We start from the raw sequence: 26,641 nt of genomic DNA on the forward strand, positions 1-26,641 counted from the left end.
TGACCAGGATTGCCTGACTCTGGGAATCTCTTTGGCTTGCCAGAAATTGTTCCCTTCTCTCCTGTGGAATCAGTGACATCTTGTCCCACATCAGCATCACTCTACAGGAAACCAAAGCATCGTCTCAGGCTGTGCGATGTGATCAGGAAGCTGCAAGCATCCACGTCACCCAGGCACCCGGCCCCACAACAACTGAAACAGAATCTGCGCATTAACAAGATCCCCAAGTGTTTCATTGAAGTTTAAGGAGCACAGCAAAGTGGCCTCAGACTAGGCATTTCTAACAAGCTCCCAGGTGTTGTGCTTCCGCTGGTCCCCCCTCCGCAGTGGCGAGGATCTAAAGAGCTTTCCTCAAAGTGCAGCCCAGTGAGGGCTTCCCGAACAATTGTGTGGGGCTCATTCTCCACTTCCCCACACACCTCCTGGATGGAACTCTCTGGAACTCTGTCTTTATCACAGCCTGCTCACCCCCTGGTGACTCTTACAGGAAGGGCTGAGAAGTGCTAACGTCCGCCTAACTTCTCCCCGGGGTAGGAATCATTCTCCCTTTGGAAAAGCAGCCCCATCTAATTGTTTAAAAGCTCCTCTGCATTTAGCCTAAATTGGCCTAGAGGAGACACTATGACTCCGTAAAGAAACAATTTCTCTTCCTCAGCCCTTCACATGACTGAAGATGGTTATTACCTCCACAGACGTTCATTGTCAGGTTGAGATTTCCCAGCATCGCTCCCGGTCTGTCTCTTACTTCTCCGGTTATCCCCTCAACCCCACACTGAAGACCTCCCAGTTCACCAGATCCCTCAGAGTAAGGCAGCTCCGACCAGAGAAGACCTCCAAGTGAGCACCACAGTATACAAATGAGATTGTCATCAACTCCGACCAGAACATTCTATGTTTTGATAATGCAGCTGGAGGTTGCCTTTTTAAGAAAAGCTATGTATCATGTGAATTCAATATGAAGCTTCTGTTTAACCATTAACTCCTATGTCCCTTTCCCCCGGAACATCAAGAGACGTCACCCCATTCCTCTACTTTCACAAATTTATTGAATGTATCGAGCTTCCCTTATAACCCAGATCAGCTTCATCACTGTCATCTCTGCGCCCGCTGTTTCAGCCTGACAAACGAGTTCTGGTTACTCGTCCTGAACAAACAGTCTTGGATTCAGATTCAAGTCCGATTGCTAAGCACGCCCCTTAGCCTTTAAATAAATAAGCCTGTTTTTCATCTATAAAATGGGCACAATTGTAGTTCCTATTTTATAGGACAGTTATGAAGATTCAATAAAATAATGCAAAAAGCACTTTGTAAATGATAAAGCTATGTAAATGATTAATAAAAGCATCCAAAGCTATGAATAACTTACAAGCTTAATAACCTTAATGATGAGTCATGCATTTCTGATGTTGTCAACCCCCACATAAAATAAGTGGCAGGCCTGAAATCCTTTGGAAAAAAAAAAAATCTGTCTCTTCCACCAGCATCTATGACTCATGCTGGTTGGCTTTCCTTTGGTGAAGAGTTTCCGTCTTCTGTCGACAAAAGAGGAAGGGAAACCTGGCCTGAGAATCATAAAACCAAATCCCACGCTGGCTCTCTAGAAACCAGAAAGCCCCTTCCATGTCACTGACATGGGTGTCGGGGTGTTCAGACAGGGTATCTAGTTCCAGTTTCTCACTGAAAGAGGAATTGAAAATTGCTGAGGTTCTGGTTGTCAGAATTCTGGAGAGTCAGGGTTCCCAAGCTAAGGGGGCATGCAATGAAATACAAAATGTCACATAATATAATAGAGATTTAATAAAATACGATGTAGCATATCGCACCAACGTAAGACGTTACCCTGCCGTACTGAGAAGAAAGCCCCCATGAAGTTATTTGGGGGCAATGAGGTTTCATATGGAAGCCGGTGAACTTGTATAGATTCTCCCCCACTCTTATACGTTCACAGTTATTTATTGAACGTGTAAGTATCGGGCTTTCCTTGGAACCCAGATCCATTTCATTACTGTGATCTCTGCGTCCGCTGTTTCAACCTGACAAATGAGTGCTGGTTACTCGTCCTGAATACACAGATGGAAACGAGTAAGAACAGACTCCAACTTCTAATCAGCATGTGTACCTCTCCAGCTCCAAAATAAGGACCTTCTCAAAAGCAGAAGCCTCAGATTTACCCCCCAAAGACTAGAAAATGCTTAGTCATCTTCAGTGCTTATCAGTCCTTCACCACCAATCTCCAGGTACTTTTCCAAACACAAACCTTTGCCCATGGGCTTCATTTACAGATTAGCATGGCTGAGGTTTTTAGGATACACACTTTTCCAAGAGACTAATCAGAGAGTTAGACTTTGAGCACATGGCTAAGGTAAGAATTAAATACACTCAAACTACTCAAGTAACAAACACCTAATATTTATTAATAAATTAGTACACTTCAAGGCATTTTTCTGATATCAGTCCCTCTCCACTACCCACAAACCCCGCCCACACAAAGGGAGTCCACACCACCTTTGCATTAGAATCTGGCAACCGAGCATTAGGGAGCACGTCGCTAAACAGGAGTGTAGTTGCAAATACATCAGACAAGAGTTCTTAGAGCTGCAGCCATTTTTAATTAAAGTGATTGAATGAAGGAAACCCACTAAGACCAAAGCCTAGAGGGCAGACTGGAACTATCGACTATGTGTGTATAAAAAAACAAGACATCTTTTAAAGCAAAGCTGGGCAAATCCCCTTTGGAAAAAAGGTGCCGGTTGTGACCGCCACTCAGTTGCGACTTTCCAAAGTGCAGCAATATGTTCCAGGACAGCTCGATCCCTAAAAGATGAAGTTCAAGTTCGCTGGTGGCCCAGTTGTCAAGCCACTCAAATAGCAAGTCGTGATGGCTTGTGAGGATTTCATGTCTCCAGCCCAGAGCAGATTAGCATAAGAGGAGCACAAGTAATCAAGCATTCTGCACGGTGTCCAGGTGAAAACGTACAATCAGCGACAGTGTGGTCAAGTTTCGGCCATGAATATGAACTATACAACAAGGCATATTAAAAAGATAACTCAAAATCTAATTGTATTACAGTAACTCAAAGGGTCTTATACATTGCTTGAACCCTTAAGAAAATTCGTAAATGACAAATAATAAAATAGTAATAATAATTAAAAAAAAAAGCAGACGTGGATGTTGAGATGTGAAGACCACTTATAGAATTCACAAGATGCCATGACACTTTTAAGACATTAAGAGCCTCGCCCGCACTGCATTTGTGGTATATTAAGTGACTTTAAAGTGCACAGAATGATTTTGAGAATACGTAAGAAGGCAAAGCAAAGAAAATACGGAACCTTAAAAAAAAAACCTGTAGTGGTGGATATTCTGCAAAAGTTACATCTTGAAAAGGCTTATAAGCTAAATTCCCAGAAGGGTTTTAGAAAAGAAAGAATGAACGAACTCAAAACACTGGCCATATATTCTGTTAAACACACACACACATTAAACACACACACACACACACACACACACACACACCCCAAAAACAAAAATTAAGAACAAAACAAAAGAGAAAAAACACCACCCTGCCACTAAACTGAGTAAATTTCCAGAGTGCGGTGTCCCTTGAGTTCTACAACAGGTCGGGGAGATGGCTATAAACAGAGTCCAGGAGGGTCTGGCTGGCTTCCTGGCTCTTGACTCCAATAATCTCAAATAGCCGGTCCAGCTTGTCCTCAGCCTGAGGAATCTCTTCAATCACCCGCAGCTCCTCGGGATTCAGAATGTGGAGCATGTCGTCAAAAATAGGCTGCAAGTCGCAGGGGTCCAGGCGGACCTGTCGCAACACTGTGTCCTTCTTTTCTGCAGGGAAGAGAGGGGCGGGAAGGGGGCAGCTGTAAAGGGACTGTATCAGGGGAAGGAGGAGAGCTCAGAGTGACAGCGACCCTCTCCCCAGGCTGTCACTGCCCCACCCCACCAAGGTGAGTGAGTGAACATCCCGGAAATGCTAAACCACCCAGTTGTTTTTACCCACAACGTGCATAAGATAACAAACAAGATTCGCCTAATAGAGATCAGACAAGGATCTGCTGGAATGGGCTGTTGATGTAACTTGACATTTGCTGAGACTTACATGACTTCTCTTACATTCTTCTGCAACTCAGGAGAATGCTGAAATACTTAAACTTAAAAAAAAAAATTCACTACTTTCCCCATCTGTACTGTGTAAGCAAACACATCAGCTCAGCCCTTCCCTTCAAACTTTCCAAGCCAATAATCAGCTTATCTGACTTTCTAATTACGTTGCCGTATTTCAAAACTAAATTGTGAAGAGTAAAAGCTCATAAACAAGAAAACATTGCTTCTTGGGTCACACCTTGCAGTGGGGTGAGGAACTATAACTTTTACTACCATTATAAAATGCTTTCTCTAAAATAAAATATGTAACATAAATTATAAACTAAAATGTAAATCTTTTATGAACATATAGAGGGGAAGGTATAGCTTAGTGGTAGAGCACATGCTTAGCATGCACAAGGTCCTGGGTTCAATCCACAGTGCCTCCTCTATAAATAAATAAAAAACCTAATTACCTCACCCCACTAAAAAAAAAACAACTAAAAAATTAAGTCACCTAGAAAATATAAAGAAAACAAACAAAACCAAAAAATATAAAATATATAATATATGAAGTATAAAATATAAACATGTAAAATAGAACATATTTTATCCATATATAAAATATAACAACATAAAACAGAACCTTTTCAGTAAAATATAACTGGTATTATGCAAACTAGGAAATTTCGAATAAAAATCTGTCATCAATATGGTGTACATGCTAATTTCCTACCCTGCTATTAAAAACTGCAAGTGGCAAATTATTTACCAGAAGTCCCAATCCACGATGTTTAAAATATTGTTACTTGCAACCAAGCTTAACAGAGTGAACTTTAATCTGCGTCACTAAAACCTATACTCCAGACTCTGAAGATAGCTTATACTCTACAGCCCTGGATTCTGTAAGTCTGGTAAATAATTTGCAAAAAAAAAAAAAAAACCTGCCAGACTACATGTTATCGGACCTTCCCCGAAACACACGTTTGATAGCATCGTGAGGATAAAGGGTGACCGATACTCCCGGTCCCAGGCTCCCGGCCAGACAGCCGGGGCTGTAAAGATTTTCTAGGCGGGTCCCGACTGGCTAATGACGCGGTTCCTCACAGGCCAGCCTCACCTCAGAGTCCAGGGCAAGTTAATCAAATGACCCAACTCCTACTGGAATGGGGAACTGATGGAGGGAGAAATCCCATGGGCTCTAATGGGGGAGGCTTAAGAATGAATGTGGGGGGAGGGATAAGTCAGGAGTCTGGGATTTCAGACACTACTGTATATAAAGTAGATAAACAACAAGGTCCTACTGTGTTGCACAGGGAGCCATATTCAGTAACTTGTGATAACCTACAGTGGAAAAGAATCTGAAAAAGAATACATACACATACCTCTATCTGAGTCACTCTTTTGTACACTTTAAACACTGTGAATCAACAATACTTCAGTAAATTGTTTTAAAAAGAATGAATGTGAGACAGGAGCCACCTGTACCTTTGGTTATAAAGGAGCCGGTCCTGCTCAGGGCCGAGGAGCCGCTGGACGTGGAGTCGCAGCGCAGGAGAGGCTCGGACTCGTCCACGAAGAAGCCCTTGTTCTTGTCGAGCGGGGAGGGCTCCACAGTCAGGAGCGTGGAGTTCTCAAGTTTCGTGTTGGGGCTGGGCATGGGGCTTGGGCCGAGGGGGCTGGGGCTCATCGGGAGGGCCAGCTTGTCCGTTTCCAGCTGTGGACGGCAACAAACAACGTTCAATTACAGACTTTGAAAATTACAGAAACTATAATGGAAAAGAATCTGAACAAGATTATATGTACATTTGTATAACTGAATCACTTTGCTGTACCCCAGGAACTAACACAACACTGTAAATCAACTATACTTCAATAAAAATAAAATAAAAAAGTAAAATAAATTGTTTAAATGATGAAGGAAAAAAATGAAAAAAAAAAGAAAGAAAAAGCCCTCCGCAGATGCTATTTTTGGTTTCATTTAATATTTTATAAATTCTCCCATTTGACAGTCTATAACATATTATCGCTAGATACACACACACTGTTAAGCTCTACAAAACATACGTGAGGATACGTATGAACATTAAAAATCAGGAGGCATATGCACCAAGCTGTTACCTGACAGGAGTGAAACTGGACAAGGAAGTGAAGAGGCAGATCTCTAACTTAAAATATAATTTTGTATCACTGGAAATGGTCTCAGATAACACCCAGCATTTATCCTCTGTGACGGGTGGAAATATGTGCCCCTCAAAAATTCATGTGTTGAACTTGTAACTCCCTGTGCCTCAGAAGATGACTGTATTTGGAGACAGGGCCTTTAACAAGGCAATGAAGGTACAGCTGGGCCCTAATACAATATGACTGGTGTCCTCATAGGAAGAAAATGTTAGGATGCAGACACAGAGGGGAGCCATGTGAAGACACAAGGAGAAGCCCAGGAGAATCAACCCTGCGGACACCTTTATCTCCAGCGTCTAGTCTCCAGAGTTGTGAGAAAATAAACTTCTGACTTTTAAGCATCCCACTCTTTTACAGCAGCCTTCGCAAACCAATACGCCCTCCCTTTACACGTAAGGAAACAGACCTAGAGAGGCTAAGTGACTGTCTTCAGTGCACCCAACCAGGAAGAGGCAGAACGCAGACTAAACCCTACATCTCCTGACTCCCATCTCAAACTAGCTCAGGAAGTAAATCAAACTGCTGGAAAAAAGGAGGACAGGAGAACACCGGAGGCAAAAGCGGCTGGAAGGAGAGGGAGGACCACCTAGCCAGGGGACCGGCTCGTAAGGATGTAGTGGAGACCATGAAGCTTGCATTGTGGGGTGAGGGTCAGAGAAACAATAACAAGAACGCAAACAAATAAGATGGTTACAGGTGGAGAGAGCCAGCTTCATGGCCACTCTGGCTGGTGTGTGGAGACTGGATTTGAGGGAGGCAAGAATCAACATAGAGAGAGCAGTTAGGACGCTGCTACAGTGGCCAGGTGAGGTATAATCACAGTTCGTACCAGGATGCCCAGTGGAGACGGGCAGAGGTGATCGGTGGTATCACCCCATTGTACAGGTGAAGTGACTAAGGCCCAGGGAGGACACACAGACCCTGGAGAAAGCCAGTGCTCTACTCAGGTCTGCTGGACATGTCTGCTTGTCCCTGTCCTTTGACACTACATGTCAGGGCTCTGGCAGACACTCATGGCATCTCCTACTGAGTTGACTTTATCTTTTTATTGGCTCTTCTGGGATGGAGGAATAGCTGGAAGCCAGGTGGCCAGATGACACGGGGCAGGGTTCAGGAAGAGACATACACTCCTCTCGGAGCTGTTAATCACCGCTCATTAGAAACCACATGACTCCCCTCATGAGAAGTCAAGCGAAACATTTTCAAGTTCCTCAATCAGACAGACATTGACCCTCATTTCAAAGCATGACGTTGCCCAGTTGTAAAACACACAAAGCAAAGTGCAATTGCCTTTTACAACCTGTAAGGCCTGAGAAATTCTTGCCACTGACTGCAGATTCTGAAGACCTCTGATGACACCATGTCTAATGTTCCAACAGCGCCTTCCCCCATACCCACATCCTGCCTCTGCTTCCTGTGCAAGTTTAAGACTTGGATATCAAGCATTCCCACCAGCCCCTTCTGATCCACAGACAAGTTTTATGGCTTTTAAGATTTTAATTCATTAGACCCAGGCATGTGCCCCTCCTCCCTGAAAATGCACAAGCCATTCAAGCCAATACACATTTTTCATTCACTCCACGAGACAAAGAGCACTTGTCTACACTCTGGTTCTCAGGGACAGTACACTGGGCGACACGGTCAGTCAATATAGTGCCCTGTTCTTGCTTACAAAAGGAATTAATTCCCGCCCACAAATCACATGCTGGCAGGCTAAGAAGTCCACCCACCTATTTCCTGAACTCGGTTCAAACCTTTAAATATTTCATTTCCCCCCCTACCTTTGCCAAAGGATCTTATCGGTGGAAAGGAAGGCCATGATGGCCGACATAATTTGGAGAGACAGAATGCTAAAGTGATGCTGTCTTATAATTAACAGTGAGTCAAATGAATGTGAAAATGCCCGTAGGAATGGTTTTAGCATCTCCACCACCATGAGAGCCAGAGACCATCTGACAACCATCTCTCTAGAAAATCCATTCAGCTGCTAAGTATAGCTCTCCATCACTATGTAGAGGACACTCAGGAGTGGGTTGCATTCCAGGTTTCTCTAAAGTTACTTGCATTTATTTTCTAGAAGAAAAAAAAAATGCTCCTAGAAACTTAGTTCTTTCCTCCCTTTAACTTAATATTGACACCATCCATCAAAATTGGTTTGCAGCCCCGCAACTCAAGCATCGTGTTAGTTGTGATTTCTCTAATGAGTAACTGAAGCCTCAAGATATGTGGATGAAATTAATCGTTGTTTTTAAATTTATTTTTATTTAATTTATTTTTATTTTGTGGTTGTGGGGAGCGGTTAAGTAGGCTTACTTACTTTTTAATGGAGGTAGTGAGAATTAAACCCAGGACCTCATGCATGCCAGGCGGGCACTCTACCACTGAGTTACACCCTTCCTCGCAATTCTTTATTTTATTAGTTCAGAAAAGTTCATGGTTCAGTACTGAGTTCACAGCACGTAAAGAACACATACAATAAGACTTAGATACTAAAAAAAAGACATGTGCTAAACAAGAAAGTCCGTTAAAAGAGGGTTTTATCCTCTTGAGCATAAACTTATCAAAACATTCACAACATAGATCATGAGTAACTTAGTTTATTCCTGATTCTTCTTTAAGCTTCCCAAGTTCTCTACAGGGACATATTAACTTTTGTAATTAGAAAAACAATAAATTATTTTTAAAAGCTGTCACCACCGAGAAGTATGCTTTCCCTCTCCTCGCTTGCAAATGTTGTGGCCGCAGCAGCTCTTATTTACAGCGGGAGCCAAGGCACAGGGCAGTTGGAAGACCATCCACTTGGCTGAACTCCCCTCTATACTTTTCCCAAGTGTTCACGGGCACAAAAGGACAACACTCCTCCCCAACCTACTTCAGCGAGGCAAATATTAAGACTTGAAAGAGAGGTCTCAGGGAAAAACTTGGCCAGGGAAGGCAAGATATCTGAAGCTCCTTTGGAGAAACTTGAAAAATCAAGTTCTCTTTGTTCTGCAGAGGTGAGCTAACCATGTTAACTTGGGAGACTCACTTGAGAAATAAGGCAGAGAGATGGTAAGACAGACTAAAAAGAGTGGAGGGTGGCAGGGATAAGGAGGGGAGAGCTCTCTGAGCAGCCTCAAACAGCCCGGACCCCTCGTGTGAACTTCAAGAGCAGGCAGCTTACTTTGGCCAACAACGTCCTCCTGATCAGTTTCCATGCCCATACACTTCGTCCTTCCGGATCCTTTATTAGCCTGAACTGATAAGGGAAGAGAGATAAATGGCTCACCTTACTCGATAGCAGCTGAATCACACCTATCGCTCCATGGCTGACCTGACTGCTTTCCTTTCTGATGAGCAGAACCACTGAGTTAGGAACCAGCTGGAACGGATGAGGCAAACAAGGTATGGATTGCGATTTGTGGGCTTGAACGTCTCTGGGCTACCGAGATTTGAGTAGCGTTGGTGAGAACAATGATTTCACTTGTATTTGCGTTGTACTGGAATGAGCCAACTTCAGGTGTGTTCTGGAAACCCTCCATTCCTCCCCAAATTGAAGTGCCCACTCTGGGTGCTCAATTCAGTCACAACCTGAAACTGAAGCTCAAAAATACCAACCCCCCCAAAGCACTTCCCTGTTGACTGGCCCTTCCTAGGATGACTCACTGTGGAAGGCTGGAGTATTTCTCCAGCCCCAGGGATGGTGGAGCCATGGATGGTGGACTGATAGTCATGGCAAAGGTGGTGTATGAAGGAAACAGGGTTTGAGACAACTTTGCTCCTCTCCTATGAGGGAGCAGCAGTCCTGAGCATACTCTGCAAACTGCAAGGGGCAGGGGACTCCGGCCTCAGAAGCCTCTTTTCAGCATGAGTTTCATGTTCTTCACAGTCAGCTCCTAAGAATCAAAGTCATGAAAGTCCTGGAACATCGTTGCAAGGGAAAAAAAGAAATCTACCACCAACTAGCTGTGTGGTCGGGGACAGTGGATACACTCACCACTGGCAGAAAACCACACCCCTTTTCAGCCCTGTTTCCTCATTTCTAAAGAAAAAGATTACTCTAGGTCATCCTTCCTCAAATTATGTCTTACATATTGTTTGGCTTATCATACCTGTTTCATGATGCCACCTCCCCACCTGTGGACCCCAATTCCCTTTCTCCCTCCAAGTTACCCCCAATTGGTTCACTCAACTAAGATACCACCGAATTATTTTCAATTACTACCCAATTACAATCTCCCGGTGGTTGCACAATCTGTTTTCATAAAACTAATTAACAACTTTGATGCATCAGTGATCCCCTGAAATGAAGCCTTAATTACCCAGCCCAGATGCCCCTTTGCCAATCTGCTAAAATGGTTCAACTTAACCCCTTGGCTCCTGGCATCACCCATTCAGATTCCACAAGATTCCTTTTCTCTCTGCTCTATCGCCAGATATGCCTGATAGACTCAAGAAGAAAGCTCCTTACAATCAAGACACCATTTCAACTGAACTTTCCCTCCAGACCTCATCCAACACTTAGAAAGAAGGAAGAGTTCTTTTGTGACATTTGTGAAAATTTCTATCACTTTAATGATGGTTTTCAAAAACTCATTTGCTAAATTCAGTGGAAACTAATTGCTATTCCATCCGAGTTGACCAGTTTGTTACTCAGATCCAATAAACAAAAAGGGACTTTAAGAAATAAGCCATCATCAATACTGTGCTAAACGAGTCAGCATGAAATATATGGAATCCAGATGACGTTAAGGTAGCTTTTATTAGCTCCATTTTACAGAAGAGAAAACCGAGACTCTCAGAGGTTTAAGTAACCTCCCTATGGTCACAGAAGCCAGGATTCGAGATCTGGTCTGGTCTAGTTTCCAAGTAATCTTCTTTGCTGAGCCAAGTCACTTCCTTATCTGGACCTACTAAGGTTAGAGAAATTGGCAAACACTGTAAACTCAATATAAGACGTCATCTGGCCACCAGGGGCTGCCCTGGCCCTGCAGCCAGAGTGAAGGGGCCAGAGGCAGGGTCTGCAAGGACCTATAACCCAAAGGCAGATCTTGCATGCTGGCTGGGTGATTGCCCAGAGATAAAGATGAGAGATTATGTAAAAACTTCAACTGGAGCCAATAACTTTGTTTTCTATTTGAAAATATTTCAGATCCCAAACAAACCCAACTTTGCTATTTAAAAACAAACAAATTCAATTCCCACTAAAGGTTTATCTCAAAAGAATTACAGTCACAAATAAAGACGCAACTACAACTATTTAAGGATGATGTTATTACCTCAAGCTTGTTTCCCACATCCTCCCAACTGCCTGTGTAATCGAGACAAAACTGGATTTCATGACCTCCAGCAGGTCCATGTAGGTATGTAACACTGGGCTGATAAAAGCAAGCACTAGCCTCCTTGCCAGATAAATCTCTCTTCATATCAGAATCTCCACATGATACGGTCCCTACGTTTAGAGAAAAGGAATTCAGATAATAAGAAATGCTGTATTGTTCCAGGACTTCAGATCTAAATGAGGATTCATATAATGAAAGTTACCAGGCCTATCTCCAAAAATGTATCTGAACCTATTCAATTCCTAAGTTCAGATACTAAAGAATACCTGTATACGGTGATTTCTTCTTTAAAAAAAAAATTAGAACAAAAACACCACCCCCAACAAAAAGGAGAAAAAGAAGCAGGTTTCCTTAAAGCTCCAGATGATACGAAACAATGACTTCATTTATTCTTCTGAGAGTGAGTTCTTGTTCAAGCCAACCTGAAGTAACGGGACTTGAAAAGAATAAATCTAAATTGACTCAATAAAAAATTTTGCAAACAAAAAGTAAAAAAAAATTAAGAGAAAAATGAGAAGACGCTGATTCCTAAACCTTTAAAAGAAGGATTATCAGTGGTTAAGAAACTTGGAGGGAAGTCTTGGAAACAGGAACAAGGACTGAAAATATTAACACGCGTATATAGATAAAAGCAAGGATGTCAAAAGAGGAGTAATTACTGAATCTAGGTAGTAGGTTGTGGGTGTCTGCTGTACTGTGTTTTAATTTTTGTTTCCTAAGTCTTCTTTTCAAAATCCAGGAAAAGAAATAAAAAAGAAGGGCTTAGAGCCAAACAACCTTAAGACAAAAATTCCCCAAACTTTTCCTAAGCGTCTGACTGTTTAGTTTTTTGTTGTCCTTCTTTCTTCCTCGTTCTCCTGCCCAGACTACAGGAAACGGAGACAAAGAGGTGCTTCCATTGCATGCTTAGGGGACAGCGCTAACACGTAAATCTACGTTGTCATTGGCAGGTGGGTCTCGGCTGTCTAGATCTCCCTGGGGTCATGGGAGGTCATGGGACAGAGCAGGAACAGGACTTCAGATCTTCAGATCTAACAAGGCCAAGACGTCCCATTCAGCTTCCCTGGGAACCCACTCAAGACCACAGAGGTAACAGAGCTGAGTGAATGCTGACTCTGCACTGCTCAGGGGAGCTGGGGGCTAAACAAACTCCCCGCAGGAGGCTCACAGGATTAACCTGACCAAAAAATGCCAAAACCACTGGGGAATTATTTTAAAAGACACCCCACACCCACCCTAGGTCTGCCCAAGCATAGGATAATTGGAGGGCTTTGTTTCAGCTGCAACTTTACCGAAGACTGTATTTAAATATTAACCCGGGCTAGCTGGCCAGGGTGTGTTTCTCCTTGAAGTACCTCGAGCCCCCATTAAGGCAGCTGCTAGATAGTCTTGTGTGTATGTGTCATCGGCTAATTCTGATCACGTCTAAGAGTTAAGTTTCAAAACTGAATCCCAAAGGCTACCAATCCATCCACCTGGTGTAAACCAGGGTGTTGTTGGTGGCCAGTCCCCGCCATCAGCAAGAAAACTTAAGGCAGGAGGGTGCACAGGGGACAAGCCACAGGAAGTCAGGACAAGTCGGGCTGTGCGAAGTGGCCGAAGCTGGTAAGAACCAGCTGGCTCCGGAGGGCAGAGGAGGGCGTGCCCTGCCCGTGCCCTGCCCAGCTGCCTGCGTGTGTCTGCAGGCTGTCCCCGCTGCTGACATCAGCCCTAAGGCTGCGGCTCTGGGCTGACTCACCGACTAGCTTCCTCAAAAAGGGAAGTGAGGATAGTGGGTCAGGGGCTCCCTGGGTTCAGGGCTGGAGCCCACTCAGTCAGATACACTGCCAGCCCTGCTAAGAGCTCAGCCTCATCCATGCATGAGGAGTTTCCCTAAATGTCACTCAAAGAGACCTATTAGGAAGCCTTCCCCACCCCCACCCCCACACAACCTTGGACAATTCTAACCATGAAAAGAGGTTGCACGTATCTTACATGCTTGCCTGAAGACAAGAAGGGAGATCAAACTGTATAAAAGGAGGTCTTGTGTGCTCCAGGCTGGCACCTGTGTACTGAAGATAAGACCTACAGAGACCGACTGTACAGTAGCTCCGCCCCGTTCATTGGGGCACATGAATCTTACGGTATTTATCCAGCCAACTCCAGACTAAAGGCTTTAGAACGTTCCAAAAAACAGTTGTGGAGGATGGAAAATAATTTCATAGGAAACTTTCTTGAGGTGAGAAAGCTCAGGCTTATCTTTGTGACTCAAGTTTTCTGAACTTCCCACATTGGATTAAATTAGTGTTATTCCTAAAAGCCTTAGTTGGAATTCTGCCATTCGAATGAGAACATACGTGGCACACAATTCCACAGGTACCAGTGGGGACTTTGAAAACAGGTCTCCCTTACTAACCTGACTTCGGCTACTCAGCTCCCCTCAGAGTGTTAAATTTTACCAACTCCCCGTGTATTCATCCAGTAATAGTCCATCCATACTTACGCCAATTAGTAGGTACAAATAATTCTCCACCCCACCCCAGCTCTTCTTTTTCACCCTTAACAATTTTTTTTTTTTAACAACAGGGTGGCACAGTCTAGGTACACACTGTTCTGCACCCTGCCCTTTCCCACTTAAAAACCCTTCTTGAGGTTAGCATGTGAAGAGCTGTCTCACTGGTTTTGACTCGTGCATGCTGTTCCACTGTGTGGATGTTCCCTCACTTACATAACCCGTCCTCTACTGAAGGGCATTTGTGTTGCTTCCACTCTGTTGTGATCCCAAGTGATGCTACAGTGGACACTTGGACTTGCATCATTCTGCACACATGTGGGATGCACATAAGAACAGATGCAGGACATAGTCCTAGGAGTGGAATGTCAGTGGTCAGCGGACACGTACTGTGGGAGATGAAGCCAGATGGCCCTCCGTGGCTCACGTACACATGGACCAGCGATGGGTTCTTAGTCCCTCACGACACAACAATGGTGTCGTACCTTTTCCTCCTTGCCAGTAAAAGAGGTTAAAATTGTAACTCAAATAAATATTTACATGTTTTAAAAGATTGTATCTCAGTGTAGATTTCAATTTGAATTTTCCTTATTCTAAGCAAGGTTAAAAAAAATCTATATACCTTTAAGAGCCCTCAGTATTTCTTTTCAGTGCACTGTCTTGTTCACAGACTAGCTATTTTTTGGATGGTTGGTCTCTTAATTAATTTGCAAAAGCTCTTCATCGTTAAAGGAAATTAACTCTATGAGGCCAATAGCTTCCCCAGTTATTATTTTGTCTTTTGATTTGCATATGGTGTTTTGTGGCTTGTATACTTATTGTTAAGGAGTTGAATATCTTGCATGAATCTTTCTCAGAAGAGCCTTACCTCCTGCTGTGATTATTAAAAACGAAAACAACCTCCCTGTTTTTCCCCAGCACTTTTCTGGTGGTAAGTCATCTTAATGGTTGGTCATTCCAACCTGTCCCCTGACTCAGCCCAACTGTGGATAAACCAAAATTCCTTCTGAAAAAAAAAAAAAGGAGGGGGGGGAGTCAGGAGTGACAGCTGTCTCTCCCAAGGAAACGGTGACGAATAAGTGTTTAAAGTGTTGAAATTAAATGGTGTACGATAAAACCTACTGCAAGGGGGAGGGTATAGCTCAGCGGTAGAGTGTGTGCTTAGCATGCAAGGTCCTGGGTTTGATCCCCAGTACCTCCATTAAAAATAAGTAAATAAACCTAATATCTACCCTCCAAAAAATAAAAAATAATTTTAAAAAATTAAAAAAAAAAAACCCTACTGCTGACCACAGTGTAATTCCTCATCAGTAAGCATACATGCTTTTGGCACTTGGATTATAACAGATCAAGACACAGTCTCAAAATCATAGGACCAAGAGGCTAGGACAAAACTTACAGCTACGAAGCTTTATCTGAAGAAGAATTCTGGCTTTAAAACAAAAAAGAAAAAGAAAATATGATCTCCAGCACTGGTGACTGATGGAGAAAACAAGCTTCTTTTCACAATATGGATTCTGATTTCCCTCCCATGCAGTTTTTGAGAAAGCCAAGAAGGGGTGGATTAAAGGGCTGGATATGTCACCAACTAATAGACTCAAGCTTTTCTGAATGTTGAGACATGGTGCCTCAGGAAAAAAAGAAAAACTCACGGCAACTCCTCTACATGGCGGTTTCACAGAAATATATTCTAAAGTTCGGCGCATGTGCGCAGCCTTCCTGTAACACTGCCGGTGTCTTCAGGGATGATCCCGTTTTTGTGTTTGTGTGTGTGTTTATATGCAGTTTTTAAAGGTTACACTCTAAGTACAGTTGTTACACAATATTGGCCATATTCCCCATTATATAATATATCCCTCTAGCCCTGTCTTACACCTTGTAGTTTGTACCTCCCACTCCCCCACTCCTGTATTGCCCCCGCCAACCCCCACTGGTAAGCACTCATTTGTCCTGACTCTGTGAGTCTGCATCTTTTTTCTTACATTCACTAGTTTGTTGTATTTTTTTAGATTCCACCTATGAGCGACATCATACAATATTTGTCTTTCTCTGACTTGTTCCGCTATGCGTAATCCCTCCAAAGTCCATCCACGCTGCTGCAAATGGCAACGTGTCCTTCTTTTTTATGGCTGAGCAGTATATACTGTGTGCTTTCATTTAGGATCTCCAGTGCCTGGTGCAGGGCTCAAAATGAAATAGGTGTCCCATTAATGTCTGCTACAGAAATTGCTTGTGTCAAACCATCTCATCTTTTTCTTTTTTTTCTTTTTTAATGGAGATACTGGAGATTGAACCCAGGACCTCGTGTGTGCTAAGCATGCACTCCACCACTTGAGCTATTACCCACCCCCACCCCTAAACCATCTTATCTTTAAAGAATACTTGGGAAAAAAAAAAAAAAAGCACGTGTGAGTGTGTGTGTGTTGGGGAGGGGGAGTGTGTCAATACCAGGATCTCAGTCATCTGTGTCCCAGACTTTTCTCCTTATAACCCGTTCACTTCAAGCGCAACTACCGTATTTCATTAATTCCATGGTGCATATTTTTTTTTCACATTTTAGCACCTCTGAAATAGGGATGTATCTTACAACTGTTTTTATTGCTTTCTTAATGGTACCCATAAAAACGGTACATACACAATGTACATGGCATTCAACAAAATACAGCGATATATCTTGATTCTAAAACCTACTGCTGTCTCACAGGACCATGAAGCTTTCTAAATAAAAGCAAACGCAAAGCACCCAGACAGTGCTTGGGACACAACAGATACTCAGCCAACACTGGCTCCCTTTCTCCTTAACGTGCATGTACAGACAGTAGAGTGATGTTGCTCCTGGGTCAAAAACAGGAGAGCGTGGAATTCAAATGCCAACATAGAAAACAGTAGCTAAGATTCCCTGAGCCCCCTAGTACATGTCAGAGGCAGGACTGGGCATTTACAACCATCATTTCTAGCAGACACACCCTGTCTCTAATCTTACCAGATGCTTCTAAGACAGTGAGCAGTTCCAGAAGCCAAAAGTCAAATTGTTGGCTATGTCAGTTCCTTCGATTAGTTCCTGGGGATTCAAAGTTCTAACTCCAGCACTTGACATGAAGTGGGACATTGGAACCTCGTTCCTGTACCTTTAATATTGTAGAACAGTGAGCAGTTCTGATAAGCTTCCTCCTGAAGCAAACAAAACAAGGTGCTAAGTAAAACAGACGTTCTTTGCCAAGTCAAAATTCTGAGATGCCCTTAGCGTGAAAAAGCAGGTGGCTCCCTGGGCAGAAATCAGATGAGAAAATCTTGCAGAAGACCACAGTACAGTCTTGAAAGAAGCTATAGTCTGTTTTTTTAAGAAATGACTTTCCAATGGAAATACATACATGTGTTGTGTGTGTTATTTTCTAGGTCTATTTTGGTGGGATGAGTGTCCCTGCCTTCTGGTGCCATAATTCCTCGTGCACACCTCTATTATAACATTTGCTTATTCCACTGAACTGTCATTATTTGCACTCATGTTTCCATCTCGGTGAGTGAGCTATTGAAAGGCGCACACCTTCCTTCTTTACATAGTACCAGGCACACAGCTGGTGCTTGACAAAAGATGTTGACTTACTGAATGAAACTTTGGAAAATGATAAGTTGAATGGCCGGAAATGTCATTAAAAGTCTAAAGGCTTATTCATACAAATGGCTTCTTTGTACACAACCACCACCTTCAACACGAGCATCACTAAATGTACCCGGGCCTCTCGTGTGTCAGTAATCTCTTTACGTCCCCTTCTCACCACCACCCAAGTCCCCCAGAGCCTGCAGTCACACCCTGCAAGTTAAGTCACCTTAAATGACCCTCTGTGCTGTGGGAACACAGCAGAAGGCAGGGCCTTGATACATGCGAGTTTAGCTAACATCTTAAGGCCTTATGACAATAATCCCTATTTCCCAAGAGCCAATCAACTGGCCAATTAAAGACAAAGGCAAATTTGAATAGCCCAAAAGCCAACAGTTAAAGGCACAGCTGGTATTTGCTGCAATTCGCCCCCCACTATATTCCATTTCTGAAAATATCTGATCTCAGTTGGACCGTTGATAAAGACAAATGCAGCTGGGAAAGCAAAGGATGAAGCGTCTCTAACAAAGAATCATTCTATCACACAGACATTAAGGAAAACAACAACACTGGCTTCGGGTCCACTAGTTATTATATTACAGCATAGTCTGAATCTAGCTAATCTCATGGAAAGAGGGAGGGAAGGATGAGGGCTGAGATACCCAAATCCCCTGCATGATCAACACCAATTCTTTGCATTTGTGAATCTCCGGTCAAAGGCAGATAGGTAAAGTAACACTTCATATTCTTTTAAATGATTGTGGCTGTTTTTGAATATTATCATTTTTAAATGTACATAAAATTCCTTTTTCCTCCTTTTTTCCAAAATGAAACTAGAAAGGAATGCTGGAAAATTCGTATCACCACTACTTCTGAACCTAGCCAGGAAGCATCACTTTAATGCCTCGCTTTTTCATCTCCTACAGTTTAACAAGTGATTCCCGGATTTCGTTCTGAAACACTTGAATGCCCATTTTAAATAGAAAAATCTGAGTCAGAGAAATCATTTGCCCAAGGTTTCCTATGGAGAAAAAAATCAAGTCCAAGGTGAGGGTATCAAGAAAACAATTGCACTGGGCAAGGCTATCTGAATACACACAATCCTGAAAAGAGAAAATAGAAACTATAAAAGGGAAACCTAGAAATCCGGTTGCTCAATTTAGTGTCCTTTTTCTGACAGCTACTGGGAGAGCGGACCGTTGTCCTCACACGTACCATCACCTCTGTTTCTTTGCTTGAAAAAACATCCCTGGAGGCCCAGGAACACTCACTCAGGCAGTAAGGAATAAATATTTACAATTTGCTGGAATTTCCAGTTCTTGGGCACTGAACTCGGATGGCAACCCTGTGCTCACCCGTCTGCGTGAAGCAGTCTTGGAACTGGCGGTCCGTCCCCACCTGACACCAAGTAACCCTTGGCGCTCAGGATTTGAAGGCTGTTTTACGTGAGCTGGAGCTGCTCAGGAACACTATTCCAGCCCGCCTGCCTCTAGAGCCTGGGAATAACTGCAGCTATTCATGGTAAACATTCACCAAGTGCTTCCTGTGGGTCACGTTCACATTGGACAGGTGCCAATGGTGTTCCCATTCTCTCAGGGAAAAACTGAGGCAAGGAGGCCGAGTAATTGACCATCACGTCGCCAGTGTGATACGCTGCCTGGACAGGAACTGAACCGGGCACACGTCTCCACCCCGACGTCCCTATTTGGAGCCTCAGCGCTGATGAGTGGTACGTGCAACACTGCCCTCCCCTCCCCTTGTGGATTTACTCCCTTAGATGAAAGATACACACGTTTCTTCCCCTCCGTGGTGAGCCTCCCTGACAGCAATGACTTTGCCTTACCTGTCTTTGCATTGCCCAAAGTGCCCGGTATAGGAATGTGCGTGTAATGTGTTATGCAACAGAAATTTAAAAATAAAACCGCATCCTCTCCTTGGCTGTTTAGCAGGGGGAACTTAAACCCAGGCGAGAAAGTGCTGAAAGAACAATAACCGTCCAGCTCAAGCTCGGTTCCCATCTAGCCTTCAAAAACAAAAAGGCAAATCAGGCAATGTATTCACTGGGCATTTTCCAGACAAAGGAAAACAGAGCTTATTGCTGGAAAACAACATGAAGTATTCTTTAGGCCAAAGACAAAGGATCTCGGGTCGAGGTGGAGGCTGCAGGCAGGAGTGAAGAACAACAGAAAAGATCAATAAACAGGTAAATCTATGTGCATCCTGACTGTGTAAAACCATGGTAATTATGCCTTTTGGGGGTTAAGAAATGTATAGCGTCAAAACGTATGACAACAAAAACAGAATGCAAGAGAAGGATTAAGCAGAATTAAAGTCTTTTAAGACGGTTATATTGTCTGGAAAATAGTAAAAAGGACACATTTATAAAACGGCTCATAACTGAAGTATGCATGTCCTCATCTCTGGGGTATCCATCAAAAGTAAAGTAAAAAATGTATAACAAGTTAATAGGACAGGAAAAGTAGAATAATAAGAATATTTTATTAACCAAAAGGAAAGGAAGGGAGAGAACAGATTGGATGAATACAAAACAAATAATAACATGGTAGATTTAAACCATTTAAACCAAATATATAAGCAATTACATTAAAATGTAACCTCACTGAAATTCTCCAATTAAATGACAAAAACTATCAGAATAGATTAAAAAAAAAAAACCTTAAATATATGTTACTTACAAGAGACTTTCTTTAAATAAAGCCACAGGAAAAAAAGTCAAAGTGAAAGGATGGGGAAAAAAAGGGAGGAGGGTATATAGCTCAAGTGATAGAGCGTACACTTAGCATGCACAAGGTCCTGGATTCAATCCTCTGTACCTCCTCTAAAAAACATATAAATAAATAAGTAAACCTAATTACTTCCCCCCAAAATTAAAAAAACATAAAAATAAAAATTTGTTTTAAAAAGACGGGGAAGAAAAGAGCTAACATATGATTTGGAAAGCTGTATTAGGGTTTTGCTTTGTTTTTTAAATAGTTTTGGCAAAGTCCCAGTAACTTCCGATGATTGTCCCACTGCTTTGCTACTGGCCCCCAAAAGCTCATGCCCTGGAGGGGAAGAATAGGTAAGACTCTGGAAGGCTGGGCTCAGTTTGGATGTTGAACTTCAAAGAAGAGCACACTGAAAAGTCCAGCTCATACCTCAGATAAGGAAAGAGTCAGGCAGGTGAATGGATGAATAAACAGTGGTGCATCCAGACAACAGAATACTATTTAGTGCTGAAAACGAGTCCACTGACAAGTTCTTAGACAGACATGGAGGAAGCTTAAATGACCAGCACTAAGTCAAAAAAGCCAACTTGAAAAGGCTGCCCACCCTATGATTCCAACCATATGACATTCTGAAAAAGGCAAGACTACATGAGCCAATTAAATGGTTTGTGGTTGACAGTGAAGGGGTGGGTAGGGAGGAAGAGAAAAATAAGTGAAGCGCAGAGGATTTGGGGGGCAGTGAAAATAGCCTGTATGATATTATAATGATGGACATATGTCATTACACATTTGTAAAACCCATAGAATGTCCAACACCAACAGTGAACCCTGAGGTAAACCATGGACTTAGGGTGATTATGTTATGCGTCAGTGCAGGTCTACACTTGGTAAAGAATGTACCATTCTGGTGAGTGACGTTGATAACGTGGGAGGCGACACACATGTGGGAGCAGGGAGTATATGAGAAATCTCTGGAACTCTCCCCTCAATTTTGTCTTAAACCCAAAACTGCTCTAAATAATCTGTCTTGAAAAAAATTCCAAGAACAGTAGAATAGTACACTAAAAAGTGAATTTTACTATCTAATTTGTTAATGCATAAAATTAAAATTAAAAAGTCAGACTCTGGATGTGTTTAATTAATGGCAGATGAGCCACTATGGTTAATAATGGATGAGATGCTCCTGCCAGAGGTAACTGGAAGGAACATTGGCGTCCGTCCTTTGAGTGGAACACAACATAGGTGTTCTCAGGCTCATGAATAGGAAAAAACATTAACTGCTTTAAACACACACACACACACACGCACACACACACACAGAGTCATTTTTACACATTAAGAGTCCATTAACTCCTGGGGCAAAGTCTCAAGTCACCAGCAGTACCACAATACACACAGAATACAAATCCACCGTAAGATTATGCCCCCCGCGTTCTGATTCTCTTGTTTGACTCGACAAATCTCAGAGATGAACTATGAACAAACTGTGATTAACAAGAGCTGGCAGCCAGAAATCCATGTTCGCTGGCTATTAAAATCAGAGTCAGAGCTGGGTCCACAGCGTTGCTGCACAATGGTGGACAGTACTGAAACACGGAACAAGAAGCTTAATATGTCCTTCATCATAACAAGGTCTCCATCAAGACACACAGGCTACCCAAGAAGAAAGCTATAGGATGTCTTGATACCACTGTTTCTTACAAAATAGATACTAGACCCAAGGAGAAAGCTATAGGATGTCTTGATACCACTGTTTCTTACAAAATATATACTAGAATCTTTTTGTATATAGAAGAGATAAAGGGAGGAAAGAACTAAAGGGAACAAGAGTTTGGCACTTGGATATATCCAGAGAAAACTCTATTTGAAAAGGATACATATTCAATAACATGACATTAATATTTATGCATTTTCATTTTCCTATGCTTGTATTTGTTTTTTTCTAATGAGAAAGCTTCTTTTGAACCCTTAACAATAACATCACAATCATCCTTCCACTTTATTAAATATTCCATTGAACCAAACCCTAACATTGCATCAGTTGCATTTTATCTTTCTTGTAGGCTTTATCAAGGAAAGCCAGGGGCTTATTCTCAAGTGTCTAAATCCTTCTTCAAATCTGCTGCTTGCCCTACCAGCTTTTTCCTTTAAAGCCAACACTCCAAGGAAGCACAATAATGTTTTGCCTCTGGAGTCCCTTTGTTTGAACTGCAGCCATTTTATTTAACTGGAGGTCAGACAGCTCCCTTTCCATTCCCCAAATCCAGCTACTTGAAGCCTTGTTTTTGTTGTGAACCATACTTCATTGAGTCGTTTCTCAAAAAGTCACAAGACACCGTGCCTTTGAATGTTTATCCCTGCATCTATTAGTAAATTTTTTTTCTGAAATTCCACATTTCAAAGAAGTTAAAAATACACCAGGAGCTTGAAAGACTACCTTCAGAGTCAATTAGCACCTATAAATTTTTATCCAGTCACTTAGATAAAAGACTTACCTGATGAATGTTTACTTCAATAATGAAGAAACACAAGACTGTGAGTATACAAAGATAAAAGCACTTGGACTTCCTAAATCTATAAAATTGAGTCCCTTGATATACAAAATTTGGTGCAGAAAGATAGTGGGTTAGAGTTGATGGGGGAAAAAATTTCTCCCTCGCTCTCCCTTGCTCTTTTTAGGCAAGGAGTTTGAACCACTGAAAAATAACACAGGCAGAACGGCCTTTTAAATTTTAAGTGGGTTTTATCAAGTCTCAGCGGTAGCGCTTTTACTTTGGAAATTCGCTGCAAAACTTTAATAGAAGTTTGTGGGAAATGATTCCATAGCCAAATTTGTACCTAATTCATGGCCTTTCAGGGAAGCACGTTATGATTAAGGAAAGGCTACGTAAAATGAGTTACATCATAACCATGACTACGACTGGAGAACACCTTCAGTGCATCACGCACTGCGTATACTTTATTCCTAGTCTTAATTAATCCTCTAAATGTGGCTTACAAGTGAGATAACAGAGGCACAGAAAGTTGAAGGAACTTACCCTAGCCATCCAGCTAGTTAAGTGGCTGTCCGACTCCAAAGCCAGGGCTCACTGACCAACAACTATGTATAAACCACACCCCTGGTCCCCCTGGTTTCATCAGAGGTTCTGATTGAACGAGCCCAAGGAGAAACATCAGTCCTGTTACTATTGCCAGCACCACCTGCGTCCTCAGGAGGCAAGATGGAGCCTTCCTAAAACCACATCACAGAAACCATCCTCCGGAGGGGGAAGGGAACGCAAAAGAAAAAGTCTCCTTCTTGCTTCGGTTCAAAGTGCGTCATGCAAAATGAGACTGTAAATTGGGTAGCAAAGAACAGAAGAAGCTGTACAGTCTGACGCCAGAATCTACCCCAAAGACAATGATTCTTAACTTTGCACACTGGAATTCCTACAGAATCTAACACAACATTGTAAATCAACTGTACTTCAATTAAAAAAATAGACGAGTAGCCTAATTAATCAGTTAATTAAAAAAATACTGATTTCTAAAAATTCTGATTCCTAGTCCTCTCCCTAGAAATTCTAATTTGACTGGCCTACGTGGGGTACAAATATCAGGATTTTTAAAAAGTTTTCGAGATGATTCTAATGGAAAACCACAGAGAAGCACTGCTCCGTAAGAGAGATGCGGGTGTAGTTGGGTGTGTGAATCTAAACGCCTTCCACCAGCTCTTTTTCCTTCTTCCCTATGCCTGGACACACCGAAGCACATGGGCCCTACGGGTCAGTGGGAGAGGCAGCCGGGCCGGGCCGCGTTACCTGGGCCGTATCTTCCATCAGGCCTCGGATCTTGTCCACGACGTCGTTGCGCCGGTGCTGGCGCAGAGCGCTGATGAGCTGGGCCAGGCTGGCCTCGGGGCCGCGGATGGTCCAGTGCTGCAGCGCCGCGTACGCCCGCTCGTGGTCCGCCGTGTAGCCGTTGGAGAACGCGGCCACCTCCCTCTCGCTGGCATTGCACAGAAACTGATAGATATCCTTCCACTGGCTGCCCACTTGGGCTGCTACAAGCTTCAGGATGTCAATACCTGTACCGGAGACAAAATCAAGCCGAAAACAAACACAGGCGTGTGAGGGGAGGTCTCTCTATCAGGCCGCTCTGTCTGCACGAAGTAAAAGCATCCGGCTTTCTCACGGCTACCATCTGTCGAAAGGATGCAGTGCTTTTAAAAACATTTGGCACACGCAGCTCATCCTGGGGACTAGTTTGGTACTTTCCAGCAAATGCAGAACCAGAAGAAGGAGAAACCTGGAAGTATATAGTAATAAATGTACATAAAATGATTTTTTTTTTAATAGAGATACTGGGGATTGAACCCAGGACCTCCTGCATGCTAAGTGCTCGCTCTACCACTGAGCTATACCCTCCACCCCGCCAGAGGATGTTTTGAAAGCCAAACCCAAACCACTCAGAGTGATTCCTTTGTTGCTGCTAAAAACAAACGGAAGCAAATAATTTAGAGGCTCCCCAGATTTAGAAAGTGGTGACTTCACAAAACCTAGAAAAAAGTAAGCCACAGGTTAAAACTGCGGGGAGTTTATCCAGCACTGTCGGGGTAAAGGGTGTCCAGAGTTTAGCTATAGTGTCCATTATACCAACTGACGAAGTACCCAGCTGACCCTGCCCAGTGGAGGCATTCCTGAAGAACATCTAACTTCTCAGTCTCTAAGATACAGTGCGTGTGGGGGAAGGAGGGAGGGGTAGATAGCTCAGTGGTAGACCGCATGCCTAGCACTCACAAGGTCCTGGGTTCAATCCCCAGTACCTTCACTGATAATAAAATTCAAGGAAATGAAATTCTCTGCTCAACAAGCACTTTTCTGATCTAGTATTCAGTCTCCTAAGTTGACGTGCACAGTTATAACGAAGACAACCAACATTACAGTACATAAACAATAGCTGTTATCTCCCAGGTATTTCATGAAGGCACTAGCTCATGGAACATCTTTCCAAAGCATTCACATTCCAATTGCTCAGGTAAGGGGACAAAAAAAAAAAAAAAAAAAAAAAAAACCACAGAAAATGTAGGCTATTTGCCCAATACCACCAAGGCATGTGGGTTGGGTTTTGAATCCAATGTTCTATATTGTTATTGTGGCTCATCTGCTCCTTGTAAACTCAGCATGGCTCTGCCGTCCCCAGACCTGATGAACAGAGGGGGAAATGCCAAAATCGTAAGCACCTGGGACTCACCCTCCGTGAGGTGAGGGTTTCCCTGAGTGTCACCCTTTAGTGTGTCTTCCTCTTTAAGATGCCTTCTCCGTGCAATGACGCATTGGCTTTGCCCAAATTAATCCATGAGTGCATATATCACCTCACAGTAAGAGCTCTGGTGTTTTTTTATCAATAGGTGGATAAGTCTTCATGAGTCAATACTATGGCTTTGGATGAGGCCATACTTACATACCCAGATACCAGAGTTAGTATAGTTAACAATGTCTTGAAAACATTTATTACTCCAACAACAACAACAACAACAAAATGGAGTCAAGTTCCCAAGTGAAGCTTAAGAGAATAAAAGAGAAGGATAAAGGAGTTTGTTGTGATGGTTAACTGAATTTTTTTGATTTAACTAGAGGTTAGTCAGGAGGAAAAAAAAAAAACTTTTTGCTCCAATCCTTTGTTGGGGGAAAATATTTATTAAATGAGCTATCAATTTTTGCCTAAGAAAGGAGCACTAGGAATTCCAGAAGTTTCCTTGTAAATGGAGGATTTTGTGGTTCCTCCGTGGAAGCCCCTTCTCTGCTGTGCAATTTTACTGAGACACATGGTGTCTGGAGGACGGCGTGGACCTCCTGAACCAAACCCCTGCAAATGGTTTCAGAAAGGAAGTTCCTGCTTTCTTGTCAGCTGTAAAAGCAGAACGCTACAAATTGAGACATTACTGTACTTCCCACACTGTTTTCCCTGGCAGTGCGAAACATACTTGAACCCGCTGCTTTTTGGTTTTCATAGCAATGTTTAGCCAGATACAGAGCTTTTAATTTCAAGCAAACAGATTCCTAAAAAAAAAAAAAAAAGCACTCTTTAAAACCCCACAGGTAACTTTTCAGGAGTAAGCCAGCTCTCTGTGGTTGATGTGGTAGATTCTTCCAAACACCAAAAGGCTTGTTAGTCCCTGGATCTTAATTTAGGTCAATTTAACGGAGGCTCACAGCGTCCTGCATGACTGCGCTTTTTTTC

The 26,641-nt window shown here is 42.7% G+C and overlaps 1 protein-coding gene across 1 annotated transcript in view; it reads right to left on the reverse strand.

Annotated features, from left to right (window-relative positions):
- Positions 1 to 2,388: 2,388 nt before the first annotated feature.
- The window catches only part of TNFRSF21 (TNF receptor superfamily member 21), a 60,180-nt gene continuing 35,927 nt past the window's right edge, over positions 2,389 to 26,641 (reverse strand). Inside the window, exons 4-6 of the mRNA XM_032463212.1 lie at positions 24,220 to 24,485; positions 5,585 to 5,813; positions 2,389 to 3,841 (exon numbers count right to left, since the gene is read on the reverse strand). Coding sequence (XP_032319103.1) covers positions 3,612 to 3,841; positions 5,585 to 5,813; positions 24,220 to 24,485 — 725 coding nt within the window. The 3' untranslated portion in view covers positions 2,389 to 3,611. The remainder of the gene's footprint in view (positions 3,842 to 5,584; positions 5,814 to 24,219; positions 24,486 to 26,641) is intronic.

Source organism: Camelus ferus, chromosome 20, assembly GCF_009834535.1.
Source record: "Camelus ferus isolate YT-003-E chromosome 20, BCGSAC_Cfer_1.0, whole genome shotgun sequence".
NCBI classification, from domain to species: Eukaryota; Metazoa; Chordata; class Mammalia; order Artiodactyla; family Camelidae; genus Camelus; species Camelus ferus.